General features: G+C 36.8%; 2 protein-coding genes across 2 annotated transcripts in view; one reads left to right on the plus strand and one right to left on the minus strand.

The window, feature by feature from the left end:
* The window catches only part of ANKRD32 (ankyrin repeat domain 32), a 75,104-nt gene extending 62,073 nt beyond the window's left edge, over positions 1 to 13,031 (minus strand). Inside the window, exons 1-4 of the mRNA XM_011989442.1 lie at positions 12,767 to 13,031; positions 3,701 to 3,814; positions 3,458 to 3,533; positions 1,846 to 2,086 (exon numbers count right to left, since the gene is read on the minus strand). Of these exons, the coding sequence (XP_011844832.1) occupies positions 1,846 to 2,086; positions 3,458 to 3,533; positions 3,701 to 3,814 (431 nt within the window). The 5' untranslated portion in view covers positions 12,767 to 13,031. The remainder of the gene's footprint in view (positions 1 to 1,845; positions 2,087 to 3,457; positions 3,534 to 3,700; positions 3,815 to 12,766) is intronic.
* KIAA0825 (KIAA0825 ortholog) overlaps positions 13,003 to 23,588 on the plus strand; it is a 498,815-nt gene continuing 488,229 nt past the window's right edge. The window contains exons 1-2 of the mRNA XM_011989441.1: positions 13,003 to 13,062; positions 20,026 to 20,142. The gene's annotated coding sequence lies outside the window, so the exon portion shown is untranslated. The remainder of the gene's footprint in view (positions 13,063 to 20,025; positions 20,143 to 23,588) is intronic.

Genomic DNA, 23,588 nt, shown 5'->3' on the forward strand with positions numbered 1-23,588 from the left:
AATAGCACCCCAAAACACAAAATATCTAGGAATAAATTTAACAAAATATGTGCAAGATTTATATAATGAGAACTATAAGACATTAAAGAGTAAGTGGAGAGATACATAGTTCACTAATAGGAAGACTCAATATTTTTAAGATTTGACTTATAAAATACAATCCCAATCAAAATACCAGTTTGCACTTTCACAGAAACTGACAGTGATTCTAAAAATGTCTATGGAAATACAAAGAATCCAGATTTACTAAAACAACTTTTAAAAAGATTAAGAAACTCATAGTACCTAATTTCAAGACTCACTATAAAGATACAGTAATCAAAACAGTGTAGTGTTGGTATAAGTTAGATATAGAGATCACTGGAACCAAACAGGAAGTCCAGAAATAGACCACACATACATAGTCAACTGATTTTCAGTAATAGTGCCAAAATAACTGCAGAGCAACTGGAACTCTCATACACCACTACTGGGAATATAAAATGGTACTACTTTGAAAAACAGTTCATAGCTCTGTGCAGCCTCCAACTCCTGGGCTCTAGGCTATTTTCCCACCTCAGCCTCCCATGGGCTAGGACTAGGACATGCATCACCAAGCCTGGCTAATTTGCCAAAAAAAAAAAAAGAAAAAAAAATTTTTTTGTACAGACAGTGTCTCGCCATGTTGCCTAGGCTGATCTAAGACTCTGGGGTCAAGTAATCTCCTCTTGTCTTGGCCTCCCAAAGTGCTAGGATTACAGACCTGAGTCACTATGCCTGGCCAGTTTGGCATTTTCTTACAATGTTACACACACAATTGCCATCTAAAATAGTATAAATTCATTCTGAGATATTTCCCAAAAGAACTAAAAACATGTCTACATGAATACTTGTACCCAAATGTTCATAGCAGCTCAATTTATATTAGCAAAGACAAAAAATATCCCAAATATCTACCAATATGTGAATAAACAGACTGTAACATATTCATAGAGTAGACTACTACTCAGCAACAAAAAGGAATGAACTGTTGGCATACACAAAATGGATGAACCTTAATAATACTGTGCTAGGCAAATGAAGCTGTATCAAAGCAGTATTTAAGTATGATCCCCTTCATAAGGACCTCTTAAAAAGGACAAATCTAGTCTATAGTGATAAAAAGGAAATTAGTGGTTGCCCGGTGTTGGTGGTACAGAACTAAATGTTCAAGGACACAAGAGAACATTATAGGATAATGTACATGGAACAGATCTTGATTATAGTGAGGGTAACATGGGTGCATCAATTTGTCCAAACTCATCAAAACATACCCTTAATTTGTGTGCATTTTATTGATTATAAATTACATTTAACTAACGGAGACAAAAACACTCCCCACCCTTTTGCCATAAAAAAAGTAACAGCAGTCTTAGAATACAGTTTACCTAATAAAAAAGCTTTCAAAAATATGCCAAGGACAAAATGAAATAAAATTATGATGAAATCAGTATGAATAATGAAGACAGCATTACATAAACCCAGAATGATGCTTTTGTGATAATAGCAAGTCTAAAAGTGCTTCAAAACTAGAAACAAAAACCTCCCAATTAGTTTTCCTTTTTTGTTTTGCTTGAGTTGGTCGAAAGGAATAACATGGAGAGTAAAATAGAGATATCCAGAATAATCTAAAACAATATTGTAAAGTAGATTTTGTTCTATGAAAGACACATAAGTCTAAAAGAGCATAATGGCTTACCTAGGAGATTGGAGTAAATCACCATGGCTCATTTGGGCTAATAATTGCAAAAAAATACAGAAAGTACTCATATAAATCAAAATTATTTTCTCGTGAATTGCTTTAGCTTTTATGTAATCACATCCTACCTTATAAGAGAATCACTTCGCTTATCAGTTCTAACAAGGAGGACAACCTTCCATCTGTGGAAGGCTCCTGGAGCACCAGTGCGTTTCAGTTCTTCACGCCACCTTTTAGGTGCAGATTGCATTTGAGGTGAATAACGGGAATCTTTTTCAATTTTATATCCCCATTCATAAGTTGTTTCATCAAGCCATCTGCCACTTTTGGCACTATGAATTATATAGTCCTTGGTTAGTATCCACTTTCCTAGAAAGCAAATGAGCTGTCAGTCACAAAGGAATTTTGGTTCTGATAAATGATAAACAACGAAGATCAATTATAAAATAAAAGTCAACCTTTTTCAAGATAAGACTCTTAAGCGACACTGCTAACATTATCTTTGAACTATGCATTTTGGGGAAATTTTTTGATAGTGAGAGGCTTACAATATCACTGAACACTGTATGTAATCTTTTCCATGACAAATAATTGTAATTCTAAATATAATTCCATAGTTATAACTTAGTTATAATTACAGTTTCATTTAAATATAATTCTAAATTACAATTCTATAATTCTAAACATAAATCTAAAGCTTTAAAATCCAAAATAAAATGTGGTATTACTTGAATTATTATTACTATCATTATTCACCATTTTGGGTTAGATTTATATTCTTCCTCCTATGCTAACAGCTTTTCCAATATTGTTCACAGCATTATTACTCTGTAAAACAAATTTATTGAGTTAAGGAATTTTTCAGGTCATTTTATAACTTTCTTTTTTTTTTTTTTAAGAGATGCGATCTCGCTACGTTGCCCAGGCTGATCTTAAAACTCCTGGGCACAAGTGATCCTTTTGCCTTGGCCTCCCAAAGTGCTAGGATTACAGGCATGAGCCTCCGCACCCAACCAACAGTTTCTTTATCTGGGCATCAATGATCTTTTTGAACACTATGGACAATGTATGTTTTCATTTGTAAAGTTAAAAATGAATGCAAGTGTTTTCCTTGTAAGTTAATCTAAAAAAGGATAAATTCACCCAAGTTACATACGCTTTTTTTTTTTTTTTGCAATCAGTAGACTAATGATATGTTAGATCAATCACAATACAGAAAGCTATAAAAATAGAGAAAGCTATAAATTTCAAAACGATACAGGAGAAGACTAAGTCTTAATTTGGATCTATAGAATTTAATAGCTTAGAAAAATAAAATAGTACGACCATTGTTTCATAATATGGATAGGAGAAGCAGCAGAGAGAGAACAAAAGCACTGACTGTATCAAATGACAGATGAAAGAAAACTTGACTGAAAACAGCTGAGACTTTAACAAAAGCTTAAGATTTTGACATTTTGTGCCAGTCTTTTAGTTAATGTATTTTTTTTGTCTTATATAAAACACACTAAATCCTTGTTGAGGAAAATATTTTTGCCTATTTAATACATTTTTCATGTGTTACAGAATTTTACTCAGAAGAATAAGCAAAAAAAAAAAAAAAAATTAAATATTTTCAAAAAATATCAGAAAAACACATTGAGGTTTGATATATAAATATGCTATCTCTCCAGAGAATAAAATACTTTTTCTTTAACATGAAGATTGTTTTCAAAAGTTGGGGGAAGACAGTTAACTTACCTGCTGCACAAGCTGCTAAAAATTTTTCACTCTTACATAGGCGTTCAGCTATAAGATGTGTACAATTTTTGTATTTCTGGAGGGAAAAATCCACATCAAGAAATGTTACTAAAGTAAGACTGCCTTTATAACACATTCTTCTTATTGTTACAATATCAAGAAGGCATTTTATCATTGTTAGGCCAGCATTTTAATTCTAGTTATTTTTCAAATATACCTTGAACATTTTGCTAAGTTTCTTACCTCACTCTTAATAAAAGTGCAATCTAGTTTTAAAAGTAATTTGACTAGCGCTTCTTTTTCTTCCATCTTAAATCCTGTCATTTGGATGATATGCTTTGGGGCACCATCTTCCATCTAGCAAATACAAACGTACAGAAGATAACATGTTAAAGGTATTATTCACAGGGTTGACATCATTATTTTTTCTTAACTATGAGTACTAAAAATAAACTATTAAACATATAATGAATTAAAGACGTTAGGCATAACTCTTAAAACAATGTTAAAATTACTTACATATGATAGAAACTAGTTTTAAAAGTTATCTTCTCAAAATGTGGCCTTAAAAAAGTGAAGGTTTTTTTTTCTTTCTGATTTGAACATTGAAAGTCTGGATTAATACATTACTTGACACTAAAACACATTGATGAATAAATATTCTTCCTCAGAAAATGACAGAATGTTATACAAATATTGGCATAATAATGTTATACAAGCTTCATTTAAAAAGTATTGTTGGGACGGGTGCAGTGCCTCACACCTGTAATCCCAGCACTTTCGGAGACCAAGGCAGGCGGATCACGAGGTCAGGAATTCTAGACCAGCCTGGCCAACATGATGAAACCCCACCTCTACTAAAAATATAAAAATTAGCCAGGTGTGGTAGCAGGTACCTTTAATCCCTGCTACTCAGGAGGCTGAGGCAGGAGAATCGATTGAACCTGGGATGCAGTGGTTGCAATGAGATGAGATCACACAACTGCACTCCAGCCTGGGCGACACAGTGAGACTGCATCTCAAAAATAAACAAACAAACAAACAAAGTATTGTTGGCCGGGAGCGGTGGCTCATGCCTATAATCCTAGCACTTTCTTTGGGAGGCCAAGGCGGGCAGATCACCTGAGGTCGGGAGTTTGAGACTAGCCTGCCAACATGGTGAAACCCCATCTCCATTAAAAATACAAAATTAGCCTGGCATGGTGGCACATGCCTATAATCCCAGCTACTCGGGAGGGTGAGGTGGGAGAATTACTTGAACCCAGGAGGCAGAGGTAGTGGTGAGCTGAGATCGCACCATTGCACTACACAGCCTGGGCAACAAGAGCGAAACTCCATCTCAAAAAAAAAAAAAAAAAAAAACTACTGTTGTTCGCTAAGAGCTTTTGAAACTTACAGACAATGAAACAATCAGATTTTATACTCCACAAAGACTTTAAAGCCTCTGTGGACAGATATTAAATATGTACACGTTACCGGAGAAGTGAATAGAACTCATGGTCTCACAGCATTTATATCCAATAATTTAGTAAAGTGTGTACACATAATAATCCTGGATCCTATTTGCAATCTATATTTCTTAACTTTGCTATATATATGTTAATTTCATCATTTACAAGGTAAACTGAAAAATCACTTTTTTTTTAATCTAAGTTTATTTTCATAGTGACCCTGAATCCATATTTTAACGTAGTTCACAAAAAGTACTTTGTGTTTAGGGAGTACATAACTCATAGAATTTCTCATCAGAATACAATTTTATTTGTTTACATGAGGTTGAACTGGAGATCTAGATAGCATCTTAGAGAAAAATCTCAATCTTTTCACAGACAAGGAAAGCAGGGACTAGAGAAATCAGGGCAATTTTTCATTTCCCTAACAATTTGGTCATCATAGCTATGGATTATTAATATTTAACTAATGTCATAGCTAGAATAACAACAGTAGCTATTTTCAACAACCAAAGAAACATGACTTCTTTCAATACAATTACAAGTAAACTTCAAAAACTGTAATGATTTGAGCCCATAACTAATAGCACACAACTGGTAAAGTGAGAAACATTCTTCACAAAAGTCTGCTTTTAAAGACATAAATACAACATATATAAAGGTTGAGATTCATTTAAGAGTAAAAATTGGAAGAAAGTCTCAATATAAACAATTTAAAGCATTACTCAGAAGTGAACTTTTATTTCCTTGCTTAGAGTTTTGAAGAGGAGGAAGTTCGGCTAGGGTAACCGCACTCTTAGTTTTTCTCTACCCTTCATCACTCCCCATTTCGTTGGAGAAACTCCTTGAGACAACTAAATGGATATGCTTTGTTCAGCCTATCTCCAGATTTGCAAAGAAGGTCCATATCGATGCTTTCTGACACATCCTAAGGAGCTGCCAGTAGTAGTCCTGCACTGCCTGTGTGGGTAAGTCAATTCAGAGGCTATGTACTAAGAAGCACACTATGGTTCCATATCAAAACCACTGCCTTCTTGCAGAAGGATGAGGGAAAAACAAAACAAAACAAAAACCATCATCTTCAAAACAATGTTTACTCAATAAAAAAGCTGATATTTCAACCTCAATTTATCTGATTTTTGCATTTCTCAACTGGCTGCAAAAGGGGCAAAGAGGTACAATGTACTTTAACCTTCTAAAACTCAGATACTGAACATAAGAAAGTGCCTTAAAGATAAGGCTCTCCAATGAAATAAATGTTTTTATTAAAAAGTTACAGGGATTTGGTCTAGTCAGTGTAAAATTTTTAAGTGCACATACTAGGGATTGGTCTCTTATGAAAAATTAATCATATACATGAAACAGTTTCATCACTAAATAAATTAAGCTTCTTGTATAAGGAACCCCTTACTGTACTAATCATCCAATTTTTTTTTTTTTTGAGATGGAGTCTCGCTCCATCGCCCAGGCTGGAGTGCAATGGCACAATCTCGGCTCAGTGCAAGTTCTCCTCCCCAGTTCACGCCATTCTCCTGCCTCAGCCTCCTGAGTAGCTGGGACTACAGGCGTCCGCCACCACGCCTGTTTTTTTTTTTTTTTTTTTTTTTTTTTTGAGACAGAGTCACTCTGTCGCCCAGGCTAGAGTGCAGTGGCGCTGTCTCGGCTCACTGCAACCTCTGCCTCCTGGGTTCAAGCAGTTCTCTGCCTCAGCCTCCCAAGTAGCTGGGATTACAGGCACATATGCTTTTCCTACTACTTGTATATTTTTAATGTATTTTAGAGTTTCAAGGGCTATTTAATGGCTATTTCAGGAATATTGCCAAAGAAGTTTGAGTGGTTTTAAAAAATCTAAAATCTTGCCTGATTATTCTAAAAATTGACATATAAAAACTAATGTTAAGTAATCGGAATATACAAAAAATAGTAAAAAAATTGTTATAACACTGTTACCCAAAAGAGTTTTATTTAAAGCTTGTCCTTTAAATTTTATTATTCTGCTTTCTCAGAATTAAGTTATACAGAAATAAAGGAAACATATCCTACATTGCTGTTTCCAGATCATGTTAACAGCTATTTTACAATTTGAATATTATTAACAACGTAACATTTTAATGTATTCTGGTCTCATGTATAAATTATTAAATTATTTGGATTTACTGGAGTTAGTGTGTAAAGCAAAGTTTTCATCTTAAACCATATGGTCTTTATAATAAAATAAATACGATGGAAATAACCCACTTTGTATATTTAACAGCATTTTCTGTCAAAACAAGAGCCCATAGTAAAATGAAAATAGGACTAACTGCGTAATAGCAGAAATCAGGAAACCCCTTTAAAGCAATTTATTTCCTTTGAAAATGATTAAATATGAAACTGAAATTAAACATGCAGAGGAAAGGGAAGCAGGAAACAAAGGTGAAAAAATAGAATTTCCTGATTCAAACATTATCCGTAAACTGTGCATATGTTTAAAAACAAATCAGAATACAGGATATTGTAGTCACAAGTTTATCAAAAAAACTGAGCTATTAGCTAAACTTTAACAGAATCAGGAATCCCAGTGATGGCCCAAAATAACTAGCACAGTTTTATAACAGTTTTCTACAATAAAATTATCTACTTGAAACAAGAGAGTTTATAATACATTTAGTAATGCTTTTTTACAGCACATGATATGACAAGTGAATGACTTGGATTATAGGATATAATTCATGCAGTTACACAGGAAAACTGTATATGTAGGAATAAATATAAACATGTATAGATATATTGATTGATTGATTTATAAAATTCATGGTTTGACGGTTCTTTCTGACCCTGCAGGATTAAGAATACAATAAACCTGATATGTCAATGAAGCCAAAAAGAGCACTATAATTGATTTAATACATATCAAACCCAGACAATTAAAAATCCTTTAAAGTACAGTCAAGTTTAGTACAAGTGATATGTCTGGGTTAGGGAGGATCAAGAGCTAACTTCTAGAAGTCTTCCAGCACAAGAAGGAAAGTCAATATACCATAATTGTACCAGTGGTTATTTCTAGAAAAATTATAGATCTTTATAGAACTAATGGGGGGTGTTCCTTGGAGCATTCATACAGAAGATACTGTCCTAACACCAAAAAATGGAGGGGAAAAAAAAGCAAAAAAGACAGCATGACTTTTTACAGTTAAAAGTTTTATCTTTACTGTCAAAAAAGTTAAAATTATATGACATTCTTAGTTATGAGAAAATGTCCTTCTGTAACATCTTATAGTAATTAACAAAAATTAGTTACTTACCTTGAACAATAAAATACAACTAAGGAGATAATGACTGTAAATAGAGTTGGCCTTTACGCATAGCAAGGAACTGTCTCTGTGGTATGGACTTTCCCAAAATATCTCCCACATGGGCCTATTCTTGATGCCTGAAATTCCTTTGTAGTTGATGCCAGTCCAAAATGCAAAGAAAACCTATAGAACTCTTCATCTTAATTAAGAACACTATTTATTATAAACTAGCCTTTTAGGTCCTTTGAATTCTTTATAGTGTAACACATAGCTAGAACATGTTTGAAGAACATGTTGAAAATTGAGCTCAGAGACAAGGAAAGACAGGAATACAGATATGAATACAAAAGTGGTTTCAGAGGCAAGATGAAAGAGCAGGGTACAACCCTTGGGAAAAAGTGGAAGGTGCTACAAAAATGAGAGGCAGGGATGCATAAATAGGGTTTTATAAGGAAAATAAGGATAAAACTTTCCCTACTCTACGTTACATGGGGCTGGTTATAAAAGAAACCAGCCCTACTTATAAAAGAGAAGTAATCTTAGAAATAAATTTTATGGTATCATTAGCTAAAATAGATATTTAAGACAATAAAAAACTTTGATTTATATATTTATATATATAAATACATATTTGTATTTAAGAACTAAAATTTTCCCCCCACAATAACCTTACAGACCTTTCAATTTTAACATCCGCTTATAGAAAATTTGAAAAATACTACAAAGTATACACAAAGATTAAAATCATCTCTAATTCCTTCAGCCTGTAATTCCATTGTTAACACTGGGGAGGGATGTTGACTTTTAGGTTTTATCTGAGTGTAAAAATATATATATAAAAAAATTTGGATATTACATTGTTTCATATCTTCATTTTTATGTAATATTATATCGTGATCATTTTTCCCTGCCACTTAATACTCTTCATGGTTTTAAGGTCATATTATGAAAACTAGTGGTTTCTTAGTGTTTGTTATTTTGGTGAATTCTTTTGATTTTAAACCTACTTCTACAGCAAACTAAGGAAAATTATTTGACACTCCCCTCATCTGAAAAGCATATACCCAGCACGGAATGCAGTCAAGATTTTTGCTCTGAATTAAAGAGTCTGAAAAATTTTCGTGATTTCTCTTATTCAAAACATTTAACTGGGAAAGTAAACAAATAACTGTTAAAACTGAAAAGGGTCCAAGTGTTGGATCTCTGTTTGAACCAATATTGCAAAAGGCAGACACATGTCACAGTACTTACACTATGTGTGTAAAATACTGTTTGGCTTTTAACTACAAGTGACGTTCAGAAATTCTGGCCCCTTTAGGCCTAGGAGCCAAATTAGGCCCTTGGTTTAGTGTAACTCAGCTGGTCTTCGGACTTTTTTTTTTTTTTTTTTAAAGACACAGTGTCTATTTCCTGCCCCATCCTTCAAAGACATGAGAGAGAGATGCACACACACGTGTGTGTATGTATAAATATTATTTGACAGAAGTATCCAGTGATGAGACTTGAGGGCTGTTCTTACTTCCATGGCATTATTTGGGAAAGAAGCAGGAATTAGTCCCTCTGATGACAAATTTAGCACTAGAAGGAAGAAACAGAACAAGCAGCAAAGTGAATATGGTGAGAAAGAAATGAGAAGCTTAGGGGAATATATGGAGATGTCCAATCTATCCAATACTGTACAAGGCACAGCCTGGGCAGATGTTAACTTAGGGATGAAGGAGTCCTTAAGGAAGCAAGCTAGGCAAGAGATGAAAGGTTCATAAAAAGAATAGATGGACAGTAGATATTGGTTAGCCATAGAGGATAGAAGTCAAATGTGCTTTGGTATCCTAGGAAATTTGGTTTACTTAGGAAGAGCATATGTCTAAGGTTGAACAAGCAGGATTCAATTTTTACTGAGGACCTACTGTGGTTTATACATTTCATAAACGTTAGCTCATTTCCTTCTTCACAACATAAGTGCTATTTATTTTTCTTGTGCAGATGAGGATACTGGAAAATCTGAGTGATTAAGAAACTACTTCAAGGGTACACAGCTAGTAAATGGTAAAAACAAGATGCACAGATAAGTCTTTCTGCAAAAATTATATGCCTTTTCTACAACACTAAGCTGAAAAGAACTTCAGAACTTAGCCTAATACTTTTAACAACATTATAATTTCATAAAGCAATCTACTTTCAGCTAACACAAAAGAAAGATACATTACATGCAACAAACAGTACAAGGGTGGGAAGACATTTAGAACACCAATATCATTGAAAAAATTTAAACATAATTATAAATTATTTTCAGTAAAATAACAGTGTCTAAAATTTCAAAGCATTTCTAGAAACAATCTGAAGAGAGCTCTTTTGGTCTAATGAGAAAGTTTTCATTATTTTCCCCTCAAAAGTGATTTGGTATCAATCAATCATTAGAGTAATTCATACAACAAAGCCTTTCTTCCTCCTCAAAAATAACCAGTGTGTTTTAAATTTCAAAGTCATTTTGACAGAAAGTATGAATTAAGTGAACTTAAAAATTCCAGAGTTATTTTACTTTTAAGCAGTAACATGCCCTTATAAGGGCAGAAATAGTACACAGTACATTATACAGATGTATTTTCTTTTAGCATATTCAAAGGGTCAACTACAGGAGTAACAGATGATGTTTCATTTTAGTTACATTTTTGAGAGAGTTCGTTTTGTTTAGGATTTATTATTCAAAGCCAACACAGAATTTTTTATTTTACTTTTTAAAAATGTTTAAATGGTGAAAACCATACTTTAGGGTAATATAATCAAGATACATATAATAAGGAAAATACTAATAAATAAAAGCCATACTACTGGTTTCCCAAAACGCAATGTTTTTGAACATCAGTGGAAATTGTGGATGCTTATTATGAAATCTTAAGAGTTCCGAATTTTGATTATGAAAAGTAACCACATTTGATCATCTTTTCAATGACTTTCAGGTGATACACGCTTTATGCTTTAGGGAAGCAAGAAAATGTTAGGTCATGTAATTCAATTTTACTTAACGCATAATAAAATCTGGATTTAGAAAACAGAATAGGGGTTTATTTGCAGTATTGAAGGTTAGCTGTCTTTACAATAAAATTGACTTAAACATTCAAGTATCTGCACATCCTGTTCCTTTAAATTAAGAATACTCAAGAGTTACCCGGTGGCTCACGCCTGTAATCCCAGCACTTTGGGAGGCCGAGGCGGGCGGATCACTTGAGGTCAGGAGTTTAAGACCAGCCTGGACAACATGGTGAAATCCTGTCTCTATTAAAAATGCAAAAAATTAGTCGGGCGTGGTGTCGCACACCTGTAATACCAGCTACTCGGAAGGCTGAGATAGGAGAATTGCTTGAACCTGGGAGCCGGAGGTTGCAGCCAGCTGATATAGCGCCACTGCACTCCAGGCTGGGCAACAGAGCGAGGCTCTGTCAAAGCAAGCCAGCAAGCAAGCAAGCAAAGGAAAGAAACAGTACAGGATAGGACAGGACAAGAAAATAAAGAAATTTACTCTCTTATATAAATCCACCTCATATTAGCAACTTATTGAACACCTGCAATAGACGTAATCAAACTTTCCAATAATGAGAACATCCTGCACATCCACAGATATTTTCAGGAATTGAGGCACAACGGTATAACATAAACCAAAAAGTCCACAAGGTGCATTGTCCGTCACACATAAATTGTAAATTCAGTTCAAATATTCATTCTCAGTATTTCAACAACAACGATTTTTTAAATAAGAAAGTCATTCGTCAAAAAAGAGGCTGGTGCCTCCAAAACAAAGCTCCATCTAACTCCTGAGTCAAATAATGATATGAAGTACCCGAGACGGACCAATTTTTTTCTTTTTTTGTCAATATTTAATCTGAGGCTTTGGAAGTGGAAGATATCTTAAAATAGCCACTTAGTCTTGTTTCCAGCCATCAGGCAGCTGAAATGTAATCCCCAGGAACACAGACCCTCCCTTCAGGGAAACGTGTATGTGTGTATGTTTGTGTTTAAAGGCCTATAGCAGTCAGAGATAGGATCACTGCCGTTTTAGTATATTTTTTTAAAAAAATTCTACTAGAGAGGAAAGAATGACACAATTTTCTTCGTCACAGGAAGGTGGGCCTGGGGGATCCCAGCCACCTTCGCAGACGCTAAGTTATGGAAAGCAGCCAAAACTCTGTATCAGGATGAGGCGTCCCCATGGGTTCTATGGAAACGAGAGACGCGGGGGGCCTACTGCCTTCCAGGCTGCGGGCCGAGCTGCAGAGCTGCGCAAGCAGGAGCGGGGGAAGCGGCTCAGCCCAGTATTGCAGACAGGCGCTCGGTGGCAGTCCCCGCAGCGGCACGGGCGAGGCGTCGCGGGGTCTGCAGCCGCAGCCCACCAATTCTGGCGCCGAGAGCGAAGTCGGAAGAACTGCGGCTAGAAAGCGCAAGAGCCGCCGGACACCGCTGCCGCTCACCCCAGCCGCTCCCTTCCTAGCCTCGCAGCCGGTAGGCAGAAACTTCGGAGGTACAGCCCGGGGAGGAAACATCCCCATAGAGACAGAATACACTGTGTCTTCCTAGCTGAGCCCCTTTACCTTCCCGGCCGAAGTGTCTGGGATGCTTCCTTCGGTGGCGGCGGCGGCGGCGGCGGCGGCGGCGGCGGCGGCAGGGGCGACGACTGCCGCTGCAGCACTCAACTGCTTCACTAATCCGGGCTCTGGGAAATAATTTCCCGCCGCGCGCTAGGCAGCCCCGGAAGCGATAGTAACATTTCCGGGTGGTTGTCAGTGACGCTCTGGAGCCGTCGCCAGGGTGGTAATATCTGGTGCCGAGCTTGAGTCTGGCCAGCGAGTCAGGCTCCTGCTAGATCAGCACCGGAGGTGGAAGACTGGTAAGTGATTTTACTAGGTTTTCTGCTGGGTCTGATATTAATGGCTGGCCGGGGCTCTGTGCAGCATTTTGGCCAGCCGGAGAAGTGAGTGGGCGAGGGTTGAACCAGAAGGAGTCCCCATCCAACCCCGTGTCGCTTGACACCCAGTGCAGCTGGAGAAGGCCCTGGGATCCCGGCTTACCGTCTCATCCACTCGCAAAATCTGTCTCCAACTTGGAACTCGACCTCGGGTCACCAAGTGTCCCTGGGCGAGGCCGAAGACACCGTGTACCGTGCCTCGGCGTTGTGCCGAGTTTCTCTGCCCATGATCAACGAGTGTCCTATCTCCCATTAGCAGCGTTTGGCCACTCTCGATTCCTGAGTACTGTTTCCGTAGTTCTGGGGTGCCGTGCCTGGAAGGCAGGAAGTTGGCTGAAGAAGACATCTTTTACAAACATTTGGGAAGTGAGATGGGGAGGTTCCTTCCTGATTTAGAATTAATTGAAGGTTCCTCCCGCCATTTGAATTGGGTGAGAAGAACGGTCTTTGTTTTCCTGGCTGAGACGTGAGAGAACAAGCCTGTAATTTCATGCTTGGGCATTAGATGCATTTTTGGAAAACAGTGATCTGTAAGTAGGTGCGCTTTCAGAAAGGAATGCTTGCGCTCTGCCCCAGGCTTTGTCGATAATGAAGGATTCAGGAGAATTGTGGATGGAGGTCTGAGGTAGCCAGAATAGTTGTAAAGAGAAATCGCTTCCGACAAAGGGATAATGTGAGGAAAGGTGCTCATTTAAGATTTGAAAGATGTGATGTAGTGAACCTTGGCGACTTCTCTTAAGTAATGCAATTTCTTAGGTAAGTAGTTTTCACTTGCCACCTTGTGTTTAAATAATTACCTCCCCACCAACCCCCCGTAAAAGGCAACTGTTATTTTTTTCAAAACAGTCAGTTCCCAAAAGAGTTGTAGGTACTATTGCATTTTTCTTTATGTATTGCATAAAAACATTTTCTTTATCGGAGCATACCCATAAAGAAAAATGCAGTATGTTCAATTCAAGGCCCCTGTTACACCAGGCCAGTGCCTTCTTACCTTTTGAGAATAATGCAGCCAAACCATATTTAGGATAGCACATTGATTTTCTAACCCTGTTGGTTAATAATTCAACAAACTTATAATCTCCCCATTAATCCCAATTTTGACATTTTGTTGAATCTTGTATTTTTTGTTTATTTCTCCAGTTGAAAGTATTATAAATTACTTCAGGGATACTGTATATTTTATCTGTACAGCAACTAGTTTTTAGAGGCAGTGATTTATTTCTATTAATTGTTCTTGAATGTAGCCAATCATTAATACCCAGAGTAGATACTGTCTGCCAGGCACTTTACATTTATTATTTTATTTAATGCTTAACAAAATCACAAAAATTGTATTATTTCTATTTTGCAACACCTTTTATACTGAGACTCAAAGAGGTTGTGATTTTCCATAAATTATACAATTAAATGGCACAATTAAAATTTGAATCCAGTCTACCTGACTCTACATTTTGGCTCTAAACTGTGCTGTATACCTTTATAAGTAAACATAATAGTATCATTATTTTCACTCCCAGGTAAAAATGGATAGATAGTATGTCACATTCAGAAATCAAGTGGATAGCAAAACTTGAGGATAAAAGGGACTTCAGGGATGTGTTCATCACCATAAGGTAATTTTGACATGTAAATAATGCAGTTTCTTTACTGCCTTTATCCTTGGCCAGTTTTATTATCCTAATTCAAACAAATGCCTATACTGTACATTGTCATAACACGTGGGGCAAATACAGAAGATCTGGAGACCATCAGCAAGCATGTTGGTGACTCTGAGTCCACAGTATCAGCTAACTATCTCTTTAGGCAGCTTTTCACACACACATTTGTATACATGTATATTTTTTTTTTGTATGTGTGTGTGTAGGGAGAGAAAATGAGTAAATGAGCACAAATTCATAAAATTGAACTCTGTAATGATTTATAAGGAATTATTAGCAAAACTGTGCTGTTCTACTCACACAATCCTCAAACAGATGGGGATTATCACATAGTTTCAGGGAATATGCTTAATTAAACCTGCCCATCCCAATACCCTATTCTATTTAGAGAAATAGAAATAGCCTAATTTTCAGAGAATTTATAAAAATTTAGTTGAAATGACTGATACTAGAAATGACATAGAACTTAATTCTAAAGAATATCCTGTTTTACAACTATATAGGTATAGCTAGCCTCAAATACTAATGTGTATTTGATTACATTGCATTGACTTGTAGGCAGATCTTTGCATTGACTTGTAGACAGATCCCATAGGCAGATCTCAGGGATATTTTGCTATCAAATTTCAGTGCTTATGAAGGTTGAGATTATGTCTGTTTTATTCATCATCTCATACCCAGCATCTAGCACTGTGCCTGGCGTGTAATAGAAGCTCAATAAATAAGTCAGGAACCATGACTCATGACTGTAATCCCAATACTTTGGGAGGCTAAGGCATGAGGATTTGAATCCAGGTCCTCTAAATTTTGGCTCTTTTTACTGTGTTCTATACTTCCTCTAATAAATAAACATAGCTTACAGTGAACTATGATCACACTACTGCACTCTAATCTGCACAACAGAGTAAGATCCTGTCTCTAAAAAATAAAAAATAAACATTTATTGAATGAATGATTCCTTTTTGAAATGTTATTTATCCACTGAGAAGTATTTGTACATTTTTTTAAAGGATTTACCACATAAATAAATATTTATTGTTACTCACCTTGACCCTGAAATACAGTGTCCACTCCACACTCATTCATAAAAGGCAATGTGCTGTTCTGTAAAGATGACTGGACTGTGAGACAGGAGATGAGAAAAATATCTAATATTTTTTCTGTGTTTATTCGCTGCTATTCAGTGTTAAATTACTCCTCACAGCACAATAGGTAAGTATTACCCTCCTTTTACAGATACGAAAACTGAGGCAAATATAAGCTTTGTAAATTGTCCTAGGTTACACATAGTCATTAAACACAGCTATGATTTGGATGAAGGCCTGTGACCCCAAAAGTGATCATCTTAACCACTTTGCTATACAGCCTCCAGTTGAATTTTTAATCCTGGATCAGCTGCTAAATGTGTGCAAAAGCAAATTTATTTCTCTGGGTATCTTGTTTCTCATCTATAACATACAGGAGTTTGATGGATTAGATTATCTATAAGGTCCCTCCTACCTCAAAAATCCTCTGACTTTAGTTGACTCCCAAGTATTATCTGAATATAGCAGTTCTAGTGTGCCAGAAGACCCTCATCAATTTTGATGTGTTTCATATGAGCTTTTATATGTGTTCACGTCTTCCGCAATGGTGGACACAGAATCATGTTGTTGCAATAGGAAGAATAGAGTTAAAAAAATCACAGTAATTTTTTTTTTTTTTTTTTTTTTTTAAAACCAGCTATGACGCTACTAAGTCACTGAACCTTTGTGAGCTTATGTTTTCATATGTAAAATGGATCCATAGGATTGCTGTGAGGGTTAAGTGAGTTGACATATAAAGCCTCAAACATGTCTGATACACAACTGCTATTAAATAAATATTGATTCTTTTTCTTGCTCAGTCTTGCAAGGATAAAAGATTAGTGGATATAAAAATGCTTTATAAATTAGACAAAGGTGAAGAATTTTTTCACTTAGAGTCTACTAGGAGAGATAAAGTTATATACAAAAATAATTGTATGTGGGGCAATTCACATACATCATTGAACACAAAGCATGATGGGAATGCAAAGAAAAGAGTTTTTTTTTTTTTTTTCCAGGAGGTCAGATGAGGAAAGACCTCATAAAAAAGGTAATATTGAGTTTGTGCCCTATAGGATGGTAAGGATTTTGGCAGGGGAACAAGAGGGAGAAGTGTTCTACTGGAAGATGCAAAGGTGTCAGAAAACAGAAATAGTACCTAGGTCACTTTGGATATGTAAGATGGATGAAGGCTGGTAATAAAGCTAAGGTAAAAAGCTGAGCTTAGGACAAGCTGTAGATAACTGTGGGCAAGTTAAAGATGTTAGGCATTTAACAATAAGCAATCTGTGTGTATAACTAGGATGGGGCGGAGAATGGAGTTGACGTTTGTTTTCTTTGTTATGGAAAAATGCCCATTTGTTACAGAAATATTAGAGTGTTACAAATATGCCAAAAAGGAAAGAAAAAGGAAGAGTGGCTCATGATCCCACCACTCAGAAATAACTTATGATTTTTCTCTGTATTATTACAGATTTGCATATATGTGCTTTTAAAATAAAAATGAAATAATACTATCTATATTGTCTTGTGACCTGCTTTTTTCAATGTGCTACGCCGTGAATTTTCCCATGTCAGTAAATTTGCTTCTATAAAATAATATTTAGGGCCTGCATGCTATTCAATTTTATAAATATGTAAAAACTTTTAAACTGACTTCTTTCTGTTAAGTAATAGTACAATGAAGATTTTTATAGTAAAATATTTAGACATATTCATATCTATTTTCTTATTACAAATTGTAGAAGGAGAAATGGTGACCCACGGGTTATGAACACATATAATACTACATGTATTACCATATCAGTCATATTTTTAATTTAAACTTGGTGCAAAATTAATGAGGTATGAAAGGGTATATAATGAGGCATTAGCCGCCCTCTCACCTTGTTGTCCTCTTGATTCACAGTTAGCCCTTATAGCACCTTGGTGATTAGAAAAGGGCACCCCCTTCTGGAGGATCCGTAACTCTTGGATATATAGTGTGTAACTGATGGTACTTTTTTTTTCTGTACCTGTGCACTATGTGCAGGTTTGTTACATATGTATACATGTGCCATGTTGGTGTGCTGTACCCATTAACTCATTTACATTAGATATATCTCCTAATGCTATCCCTCCCTGCTCCCCCGACCCCACGACAGGCCCCGGTGTGTGATGTTCCCCATCCTGTGTCCAAGTGTTCTCATTGTTCAATTCCCACCTATGAGTGAGAACAGGAGGTGTTTGGTTTTTTGTCCTTGCGATAGTTTGCTGAGAATGATGGTTTCCAGCTTCATCCATGTCCCTACAAAGGACAAAATTGATAGACCGCTAGCAAGACTAATAAGAAGAAAAGACAGAAGCATCAAATAGACCCAATAAAAAATGATAAAGGGGATAATTGATGGTACTTTTGTAAGGATTGGAAAAAGGCACCGTTTTCTCTGTGGCAACAGCCCTGCAAGGACACATGGCTGGGCCACCAAAGTATGGGCTGGATTCAGCCCCTACTCACCTCCCTAGATTGAGTACTTTTGTGACAGGTACTGCACCTGGCCTTTTTGACTATTTACTTTCTAAAAGCCAACACTAAGGCCAAATGCAGACTTTGTTAAAATACAGAAGACAAGGTTGGCCGGCACAGTGGCTCATGCCTGTAACCCCAGCACTTTGGGAGGCCAATGCGGGCGGATCTCTTGAGACAAGGAGTCCAAGACCAGCCTGATCTGCATGGTAAAACACCATCTCTACCAAAAAAATACAAAAATTAGCTGGGTGTGGGTGGTGGGCACCGGTAATCCCAGCTACTCCTGGAGTCCGAGGCAAGAGAATCACTTTAACCCGGGGGACAGATGTTGCAGTGAACTGAGATCATGTCACTGCACTCCAACCTGGGTGACAGAGTGAAAGATTCTCTCAAAAAAAATACAGAGGACAAGGTCAAACTTTAGTGCATCCCTTGAAATACATACATTCCGTATAAAAAGTTTTAACAAATATAAAAGCTCAAAATGATACAATGTCATTTTGACTAATTAGGCAATGCAGTATAATATAAACAACTGAATTCAGAGAGGATCTGGAGTTGAGCTTAAACTAATGAACATATAATGATAGCCTTGAAGAAGTTACTTAAATTCTCTGAGCCACAGTTTCTTCATCTGTAAAGTGGTAATACTGTCAACTTTATGGGTTTACTAGGATTAAATGTAATAATGTGTGTAAGTACACAGGCATCAGAAAAAAGTTATCAAGGGTCTGTAGTATTGTTTTTTATTTTTAATAAACTCACTGTTTTAAAATAAGGTCTGTGGCTCCAACTATGAAGTCAAACAGACTTGGATTCGAATCCCAACTCTGTCACTAGTTGTATGACAGAAAGTTACTTTTCTACTGTTTCATTATTTGTAAAATGGGAATAACGATGTCTTCATAGGCCTTTCGTGAAGATTAAATAAAACAATGCATGCATAGAGTTTAATATTGGTGCCTGGTATAGTAAGGCACTTTATTTGTTCAAATTCCCCTCGAAACAGATGCCAAGAGGAGATTAGATGTACAAGATGTTTATTGGGGAAACTGCTTGTGAAGAATAAAGGAGAGGAAGCGGGAGTAGGAAAGAAATGCCTTTAGGCCTCAATGCACGTCTGACAGCCTAAAAAGAAGAGAAGGAAGGAAGGAAGAAGAGTTGAGTAAGAATACAAAGTGCTGCACTGTTCTAAGAAAGCTTCAACTAGGCCAGTGCAGAGTTCAAAAGCCGAAGTCATATATTAGAGGAATCCCATGTTGCCACAGTATTCAATGTTAGATATTAGTAAAAATGATCAATAGTTGTCATATGCTAAAACTTACAAATATATTTGAATTTCAAATCTTGAATTTTACTGCCTGTTCCACCCCCTCCTGCCCTCAAGAAAAGTATAATCCCTACTGCCAGACATTGGTACTAACATTTGAGTCATATGTGCTTACATTATCTTCTTACATTTTAGAATACAGTTTTGTTAGCCAGAACAGTTAGGAATCAAAACATCTGTTCCCAATAACAGTTTAGAAATGCAAACATTAGCTAAGCAACTGATTTTTGGCATCACGTGGTTAAACACACACTGTTGTCTAAATTTCTAAATTCAGGTAGCCAATTAAATATAATGTAAAATTTTTTTTTTTTTCTGAGACAGGGTCTCACTCTGTCACCCAGCCTGGAATACAGTGGTACATCACAGCTCACTGCAACCTTGAATTCCTGGGCCCAAGGGATCCTCCCACCTTGGCCTCCCAAGTAGCTGGGGCTACAGGTGTGCGCTACTATGTAAAAAAATTTTTTATTTTTTTTGTGGAGACAGGTTCTCGCTGTGTTGCCCAACCAGGTCTCGAACTCTTGTACTGAAGCAGTCACCCTGCCTTGGCCTCCCAAAGTGCTGGGATTATAGGCATGAGGTACCACGCCCGGCCTCATGCCTGTAATCCCCGTATTTTGGGATTCATGGTTCGAATATTAGCCTAACACTTAAATGTCTATTTGCCTCTTTACCAAAGATACCTCTGTAGCCACAAAGGTAAAAATATAGTTTCATAGGATCCTTCCCCCCAACCCCCACCACCTTTTTGTTGTTTTTAATAAGTAAACGTAGAGATCCATAATTTCAGTGCTTTTCAAATGGCAGGTTATAAGCCATCAATTTGGTGAGTCATAGCCTGTCTTTTTGTTTCAGATACATGTGGTTTCAGGATTGGGGATATAAAATGTATTTGTTACTGGGAAACACAGCTGAATTAGAAAACAACTAATTTAGATTAACTATTATACACGAGGAAATAAAGATTAAAGAGGCAATTTAACATAATGGATAACTCAGGAAACATGTGACTTGAACCAGAGGCTAGGTCTTAAGAATCTAAATTTAGGGCTTTTTCTTTTTATCATGCTTCCTGGAAAAGGTCTTGTTTGCTCTACTTAGTAGGGCATATAGTTATTCCAGTTGAGTAATATGGTAGTGCTTTGCTGTTACTTTTGTTATGTGTTTGCTAAGATTTACCCAAAAGATCACTTCCCTGACCCTAGCCATGGGGTATCAGGGAGGTTGTACAGCTGCAGTTGTTTCTAGCAGCCAGCAGTTATGCCACACTACCAGTTTACTGTCCATTTTTCCTTCCAGGGAGCACAGCTAATTCAACACTTTAGAGTTTAAACTGAGCAGTGATAGGAACTCATTTTGAAGAGCATTATACTGAGGAGGTCTGAATTTTTGTAATACAGACGAATATTTTGTGCTTCATTGTGTCATAACTTTTTTTTTTTAATCTTTTTTATTTTTTATTTTTTTGGAGATGGAGTCTCACTCTGTCACCCAGACTGTAGTGCAGTGGAACTATCTCGGCTCACTGCAACCGCCTCCTCCCAGGTTCAAGCAATTCTTCTGTCTCAGCCTCCCGAGTAGCTGGGACTACAGGCACATGCCGCCACGCCCAGCTAATTTTTTTTGTATTTTAGTAGAGATGGGGTTTCACCATGTTGCCCAGGCTGGTCTTGAACACTGAGCTCAGGCAATCCACCTTCCTCAACCTCCCAAAGTGCTAGGATTACAGGTGTGAGCCCCTGCACCTAGCCCTATGTCATGACTTTTTTTTTTTTTTTTTTTTGTGAGACAGTCTTGCTCTGTCACCCAGGCTAGAAGGTTGGAGTGCAATGGCACAATCTCGGCTCACTGCAACCTTCGCCTCCCAGGTTCAAGCAATTCTCGTGTCTCAGCCTCCCGAGTAGCTGGGATTACAGGCATGCGCCACCATGCCCAGCTAATTTTTGTATTTTTAGTAGAGACGGGGTTTCACCATGTTGGCCAGACTGGTCTCGAACTCCTGACCTTAAGTGATCCACTTGCCTTGGCCTCCCAAAGTGCTGAGATTGCAAGTGTGAGGCACCACGCCCAGCCATTGTGACATTTCTTTACCCATCTTCCTTGACTTTTCAAACTTCAGCTCATCAAATATTTTTCATTTAAAAAATGCAAGTTTTGTGTATAATCATGTAACAATGTATTCCTTTACATTTTTTCAGATATATCATTCTTTCCTTCTCTAGCATATATTCATGCTAGCCATCAGAAATGCTCATGGCAGTTCAGTTCTTCCAAGGTGATCCAGTCTGTCCTCTGCTGTTAAGAGCTTTCACTGGGAAGGAATTTAGGAGTGGAGCTGGTTGTAAATGGGGACCGTCTAGGCTCTGTTTCTGTGTTGCTTTCTTTTTTTTACTTTTTTTTTCGTTTTTGAGATGGAGTCTGGCTCTGTTGCCCAGGCTGGAGTGCAGTGGTGCAATCTTGGCTAACTGCAATCTCCTCCTCCCAGGTTCAAGCGATTCTCCTGCCTCGGCCTCCCACTTCTGCCTCGGCCTCCCACTCCTGCCTCAGCCTCCCGTAGGCTCTGTTTCTGTGTTGCTTTCTGTACTCTGGTATCCTTTAGTGCTGCCAGTGCTTATTCTTTTGATTAACTTTACTTGGTAATTACCTTTCTAAGGCTTTCTCATTTGTCTAACTCAGCAGTTCTCAAACTTTTGGTCTCAGTAGTCTTTTGTACTCTTAAAAATTACTGAAGACCTCAGCGAGTTTTTATTTACGTAATTATATTTACTTATATTTTTTGTATTATAAATTAAAATGAAATATTTTTGAAAATACTTATTTCAACAAACCACTACATATTAACATAAACAGCTTTAAAGAAAGCTATATTTTTCAAAACAAATTTTAGTGGAAGAGTGGTATTGTTTTATATTTTGCAATGTCTCTTCAATGTCTGGCTTAATAAAAGAGAGCTGAATTTCAGATCTGCTTCTGCATTCAGTCTTTGGTGAAATATTGTTTTGGTTGAAGAATAAGCAAAATCTAACCTTATACATGTATGTAGTTGGAAAAGAAGGGAGTTATTTAAATGGCCTTTTCAGATAATTGTGAATATTCTTCTTTGATCACCAAAATTTAACAAGTGGAATTTTATTAAAATTTAGTTGCAATATAGAATCTGAAATCATATCAGTTTATTTTGGGCACACTATTACATTAAAATCCCTTGGTCTATTTTGTACTTTGAATAAATCCTTTACAAATAGATGATTCTGTTATATAATGTACCAGCCTTTTGGAAAATATTGATTCATTGAGGTATGCTGATTTTCTAAATCTTAATAAATTTCATTATACAATGTTAAAAATTCCCATTAGTTAATATCACCAGTAGTCTCATCAGAAGAATCTTATAGTATTGGAAAACTGTCCATCTGACAGTATACAAATTTTCCAAAATTTCTAATTTTTGCTTGGAAAGCTCAAATTTTATCATTGACAACAAATATGGTCTGATGTTTTCATTGAAGTTCCACCCAATTTGATTAATTTTGAGAAAATATGTAGTGTATACAAAGGTTAATAAAAGTATTAATAGTAATTTTTGGCCTGGTACAGTGGCTCAGGCCTGTAATCTCAGCACTTTGGGAGGCAGAGGTGTGTAGATCACTTGAGGTCAAGAGTTCAAGACCAGCCTAGCCAACATGGCGAAGCCCCATCTCTACAAAAAAAAAATTATATATACACACACACACACACACACACACACACACAAATTAGCCAGGTGTGGTGGCATGCACCTGTAATCCCAGTTACTTGGGAGGCTGAGGCATGAGAATTACTTGAACTTGGGAGGTAGAGGTTGCCGTGAGCAGAGATTGCAACACTGCACTCACTCCCTCCTG

This window comes from Mandrillus leucophaeus, unplaced genomic scaffold (genome assembly GCF_000951045.1).
Source record: "Mandrillus leucophaeus isolate KB7577 unplaced genomic scaffold, Mleu.le_1.0 Scaffold353, whole genome shotgun sequence".
Lineage (NCBI taxonomy): Eukaryota > Metazoa > Chordata > Mammalia > Primates > Cercopithecidae > Mandrillus > Mandrillus leucophaeus.